The 6,000-nt window shown below is 46.1% G+C and overlaps 1 protein-coding gene across 1 annotated transcript; it reads right to left on the reverse strand.

Moving 5' to 3' along the window:
• Positions 1–4,801: 4,801 nt before the first annotated feature.
• LOC120394567 (olfactory receptor 1009-like) lies at positions 4,802–5,664 on the reverse strand. The gene is made up of 2 exons (XM_039518785.1): positions 5,425–5,664; positions 4,802–5,332 (listed from the first exon to the last, which is right to left on the reverse strand). Exons 1-2 carry the CDS (start codon positions 5,662–5,664, stop codon positions 4,802–4,804), a joined length of 771 nt encoding a protein of 256 aa, XP_039374719.1.
• Positions 5,665–6,000: the final 336 nt, after the last annotated feature.

The raw sequence follows: 6,000 nt of genomic DNA on the forward strand, positions 1-6,000 counted from the left end.
ATTTGTGGTTGTGTTAAAATTGAATACTGTAACTTTAAATGTTGGGCAGGGTTCCTGGGCGTGCTTGCATGCTAGGGAGCTCGGTAGGGCATAAGAACATAAGAACGGCTGCACCGGGTCAGACCAAAGGTCCATCTAGCCTAGTGTCTGTCTACCAACAGTGGCCAATGCCAGCTGCCCCAGAGGGAGTGAACCTAACAGGCAATGATCAAGTGATCTCTCTCCTGCCATCCATCTCCACCCTCTGACAAACAGAGGCTAGGGACACCATTCTTACCCATCCTAGATAATAGCCATTTATGGACTTAGCCACCATGAATTTATCCAGTCCCCTTTTAAACATTGTTATAGTCCTAGCCTTCACAACCTCCTCAGGTAAGGAGTTCCACAAGTTGACTGTGCGCTGCGTGAAGAAGAACTTCCTTTTATTTGTTTTAAACCTGCTGCCCATTAATTTCATTTGGTGACCCCTAGTTCTTGTATTATGGGAATAAGTAAATAACTTTTCCTTATCCACTTTCTCAACATCACTCATGATTTTATATACCTCTATCGTATCCCCCCTTAGTCTCCTCTTTTCCAAGCTGAAGAGTCCTAGCCTCTTTAATCTTTCCTCGTATGGGACCCTTTCTAAACCCCTAATCATTTTAGTTGCCCTTTTCTGAACCTTTTCTAGTGCTAGAATATCTTTTTTGAGGTGAGGAGACCACATCTGTACACAGTATTCGAGGTGTGGGCGTACCATGGATTTATATAAGGGCAATAAGATAGTCTCCGTCTTATTCTCTATCCCTTTTAATGATTCCTAACATCCTGTTTGCTTTTTTGACCGCCTCTGCACACTGCGTGGACATCTTCAGAGAACTATCCACGATGACTCCAAGATCTTTTTCCTGACTCGTTGTAGCTAAATTAGCCCTCATCATGTTGTATGTATAGTTGGGGTTATGTTTTCCAATGTGCATTACTTTACATTTATCCACATTAAATTTCATTTGCCATTTTGTTGCCCAATCACTTAGTTTTGTGAGATCTTCTTGAAGTTCTTCACAATCTGCTTTGGTCTTAACTATCTCGAGCAGTTTAGTATCATCTGCAAACTTTGCCACCTCACTGTTTACCCCTTTCTCCAGATCATTTATGAATAAATTGGATAGGATTGGTCCTAGGACTGGCCCTTGGGGAACACCACTAGTTACCCCTCTCCATTCTGAGAATTTACCATTAATTCCTACCCTTTGTTCCCTGTCCTTTAACCAGACATCAGTCCATGAAAGGACCTTCCCTTTTATCCCATGACAGCTTAATTTACGTAAGAGCCTTTGGTGAGGGACCTTGTCAAAGGCTTTCTGAAAATCTAAGTACACTATGTCCACTGGATCCCCCTTGTCCACATGTTTGTTGACCCCTTTAAAGAACTCTCTCAATATACAGGGCTGCACACAATCGGAGTGTAACAGCTGCCAGTCAGCAGGTACCCAGTGAGTTGTGCCTCTCTGTTATAGGCAGTAGCCTGCGTTCTCTTCCTCTGAGTTTTGGGTTCTTACGTGTTGCTGTTCTGGCTCCTAAGAAACAAATTAGCAAGACTTTGCGAACATCCATCAAGAGTATTTTATATTTTCTTTAACTTGTCTGCTTGTGTGCCACAAACCGTGAAAGGCACAATCTCATCCAAAATAAAATACACTTATGAAGCCAAATGTCCCTTTGAAACAAAAATTGGAACCATTTCATTCTGGTCAGGTTGATCTTACTGAAGCACTTCACTTTTCCTTCCCCTTTCACAGGGAGGAGCCTAAATTAGGTTTCCCTAAATCCATGATTGGAATAGCGACGCAAAGCCTCATTAGAAGCCAAGCAGCTCGGAAAGAATGGGATGATCGCAATATAGTAGAACCCTGTTTATCTAACCCTCCATTATCCGGTTCTCCGTATTAACCCAACAACCAGCGCGCACAGGTCCAGAAGTGGGCAATCTCTCCTATGGTCCCTAGATGGCGCTGCAGCCTGGCACGTTCCCATTCATCCGATTATTGACGTTTTGGTTAACCAATCTGGCTCTGGCCCCAACTCGATGGGATAAAGGGGGTTCTGCTCTGCTTGTGAGCGATCGTTTGATGCAGGGGATCTGCTGCTGGTGTTATTCCTTGTGGAAAAGTACAGATTGCAAAACTGATGGGAGGGGCTTTTTGAGGTGGTAGGGAGGGGTCACGCTGTTACCTGCAATGTACACAGGCCCCGCAGCAGGGACGCACCTCGGACTGTGCATATAAACAGCTTTAAAGTGCATCACAACAGTGAAGCTGTTGTCAAGATGCCATTCTGTGCAGAGGATTGTAAGACAGCCCCTGTTCCTGATCTGAGGCCTGAATGCCATAGGGATATCCCACTCGAGAGCTTTGAGGTGTGTGAAGGGGTCACCATAAGTGAAAATACAGAGGTCATGGCTGTGATGCAAAGTCACTAGCAGGTATGATGAAGCAGGCCAGGCCCGGCCCACAAAAGTTGCCTAAGTTGAACACTGTGGGATCACAACTTGCAGCCAGCAAAGCCTCCCACAGAACTGGTACATTGCAGCAGCAAGTTTATAAGGAGATGGTAAGCCTGCTTACAACACTCCTTCTCTTACCTCCATATTACAAGCAGCAAACAGAGGCAAAGGAAGCCTAAACCCAGGGGTTTAAAAGGTATTTAGGCCACATAAATCCCATGGATTTCAATGGGAATTAGGAACTGAAATCCCTTTAAAAAATTGGCCCAAAGTGATTTGCTCAAGATCACAAAGGAAGTCTGCAGCAGGGGCGGAATTTAAACTCAGACCCCTCAAGTCTTAGGCGAGTGCGATAACCTCTGGATCATCCTTCTTTCCCCTGTGTGTGTCTAATGACGTGTTTCTGTCTATTTAACCCCAGACATAACCATGTCTCTGTCTATCTAGCCCCATAGCAAAACATCCGTCTGTCTAGTGTCTACCTGTCTGTCCCCAAACAGAACCATCTGTCTGACTATCTAGCTATAAAAACACCTCTCCACGTGCACCTCCCTTTATTTAATTGTACAGGGATTTCAGGTGGGGGCTGTGGGAACTGAGATAATAGTGGTGGCAAACGGAAATAATTACAGTCTGAGCATCTCCTCTTTATATCATCTGCTAAGTTAACCAACATAGTTCAGAAGGTAGTGGAACAAGCAGGGGGAGGTGTCTATATTGCAGAAATCACATATCAGTGCATAAAGGAGAAGCTGTAACACAGTTACTGGACACTGTTTTTCAAGGGACATGGTGCCTTCCTTCATTATCAGGCTCAAGTTCCATTTCCATATTGTTTTCTCCTGTAAATCATATGATGTTATGCAGAAATTTCTGCACAATGACTTAATGAGCGAGAACTAGCTCATATCTGCACTCCAGTACTGATCAGAAAAAACAATCCCCATATTGATGTAAGCAGAGTCAGGATGAGCTGTACCCTGACATCTAGTGGTAAATTATGAGGAGTGGGCAAAGGAATTTCAAGAATGTGCATTTGCATTGGTAAACCCACTCCACTTAGCATAACACACAGCAGCCTGGGATGGTTATTTTCACAGCTGTGGGATCCCCAATTTCTTTGTTATTGGGGCAGGAAGGAAAAAAAGGGGCTGTTACCTTAATTATGTGAATGAGGAACTATGAGACTGCTTTATGACAGAAGTGACTCAACCTACATTAAATAGTACTTGCTAGACAAGGGACATGGGTTCCAACTCCCAGTGAATGGAGAGAGGTTGGGGACTGGTGTGTGTACTTGATGGTATGGGCCCCTTTTGAGGGCCTGGAACACCAATTGCATATCCTCCTCTCTCCACTGTTGAAGAGCAGAGCTAATTTTGAATCCTTTAGGAGTCCATCTAGAGACTGCTGACCCAAATTCACGTTGGGCCAATGGTGTACCAGCACCAGGGCTCCCCTACTACAAACTGAAACCGCTAAGAGCTGAAATCACTAAAAGAGCTAAGCTTACTGAGCTGAGATCACTGAGTGCTGTGTTAATTAGTGGGGGAGCCTGAAGATCTATCGCGAAGCGGCTGGCAGAGCAGAGCAGTCTGCAGCACGTTGGAGCAGCCCATGGAATAGTGAGCAGTGTGGAGCGGTTCACAGGTCGGCTGGAGGAGTGGCACAGCTGGTGGAGTGGAACCAGTCGTGGTGAACGCTGCAGCAGAACTGCATGGAGAGGCAGAGCAGTCAGCCCTGGCCCACGTAAGGTGCCCCTTAACACCCTGTGTGTGCGCCCCCCCCCATTTCCACTTAGGCTGAGGGGGGGGTAAAACTCTGCAGATAAACTTTTGAACTCTGGGGTGGCACTGACCAGAGACAGAGACTTTTGGGTTGTTGGACTTTGGGGTGATTGGACTTAAGACCCTAAGGGGGAAAGGACAGTGCCAAATGTACTTGGAGGTGGGTTTTGCTTATGGTTTGTGTATAGTCCTGTTTGTGGTGTCTCTCCAACATGATGCCGCATTGTTCCCTCCTTTATTAAAAGGATTTTGCTACACTTGGACTCTGTGCTTGCGAGTGGGAAAGTATTGCCTCCTAGAGGTGCCCGGGGGGTGATATGTAATTGTCCCAGGTCACTGGGTGCGGACTCGAGCCAGTTTTGCCTTGTGTTATTGAAACGGAACCCCTTGATACTGAACCCGGCCCTTGTTGCTGCCAACTCAGAGGGGCAGAAGGGTTACATTTACATACAGTGAGGAATAATTTTCTGGTGTATTGTCCTCCTCAGGGCATCCTTCACCCCCTTGTTCCTCAGGCTGTAGATCAGGGGTTCAGCAGGGGGATCACAAGGGTATCGGACACGGCCACCATTTTCTCCCAGTCCACTGAGCTGCCAGAGGAGGGTCGTAAATATGTAAAGATCAGGGTCCCATATAAGATGGAAACGACAGTCAGGTGGGAGGCGCAGGTGGAGAAGGCTTTGTGCCTTCCTGCCATGGAGCGGATCCTCAGGATGGCAAAGATGATGTAAGTGTAGGAGATGAGGATGGTGAAAATGGTGCTTATTGTTTCTATGGCTGAAAAGATGAAATGCACTCGCTTATTGATACGAAAGTCAGAGCAGGAGATTTCTTGGAGTGGGTGAATATTGCAGAAGAAATGATCGAGGACAGTGAAGTGGCCGAAGGACAGACTGAATTCAGTACACGTATGCACAGTGGCATTGACACAGGCGCTTAGGGAAGAGCCAGCCACCAGCTGGAAGCAGACTCTCTTGGACAGGATGACATAATAAAGCAATGGGTGGCAGATGGCCACAAAGCGATCGTAGGCCGTCACAGCCAGGAGGCAAAGCTCATTGTTGGCACAGAAGGAGAAGAGGAAAACTGAACCACACCCCCAGGGAAAGAAATGTCTTTACTCATCACTAGGGAACTGAGCATCGCCTTGGGGGCAATCACAGAGGAGGAGACAACATCTAAGAGGGACAAGTTGCTGAGGAAAAAGTACATGGAGCTGTGGAGTTGGGAGTCAATGCTAATCAGCACAATCACCCAGACATTCCCCACCAGCCTGCAGAAATAAATGGCAAAGAAGAACACAAAGAGGATGTTTTGCAGCTTTACACTGTCAGTGATTCCCTGGAAAATGAAGCCAGTCACTCTGGGGCAGTTTCCGGGAGCCATTTCTCCTGTCACTGTGCTTTGTGTCAAAGAAGAGGCAGAGGAGGGGATAGAAGCAATGGGTACCACAACAATAAATCTGATGTACAGTGGAGACTCGTGTTCTCTCTTAAGGGATGCCGAAACAACGGAAATTCAATTTAGTCAGAGATTCCAAAGCCCATTTTCATTATCTAGACCAGTGGATTTTTTTCTCATTTGTGGATGAATCCAAAATTTTGAATGGAGGTGGAAATTGTAGACACAATCTGTGGACCCCTAGGAATCCACGACCGACAGGTTGAAAAGCAGTGTTCTATGGTAACAACCACCTTTGGAGGACCCCTTAGGTATAGTCTG

The sequence above is a fragment of the Mauremys reevesii genome, unplaced genomic scaffold (assembly GCF_016161935.1).
Source record: "Mauremys reevesii isolate NIE-2019 unplaced genomic scaffold, ASM1616193v1 Contig66, whole genome shotgun sequence".
In the NCBI taxonomy this organism is placed as follows: domain Eukaryota; kingdom Metazoa; phylum Chordata; order Testudines; family Geoemydidae; genus Mauremys; species Mauremys reevesii.

What these genes read in the sequence shown, in the direction of transcription:
- LOC120394567 (XM_039518785.1), bottom strand. Translation starts at nt 5,664, where the DNA reads ATGGCTCCCGGAAACTGCCCCAGAGTGACTGGCTTCATTTTCCAGGGA. An exon ending in CCTCTGTGATTGCCCCCAAG is followed by an intron (nt 5,333 to 5,424) that starts GCGATGCTCAGT and finishes GCCAACAATGAG; the next exon opens with CTTTGCCTCCTGGCTGTGAC.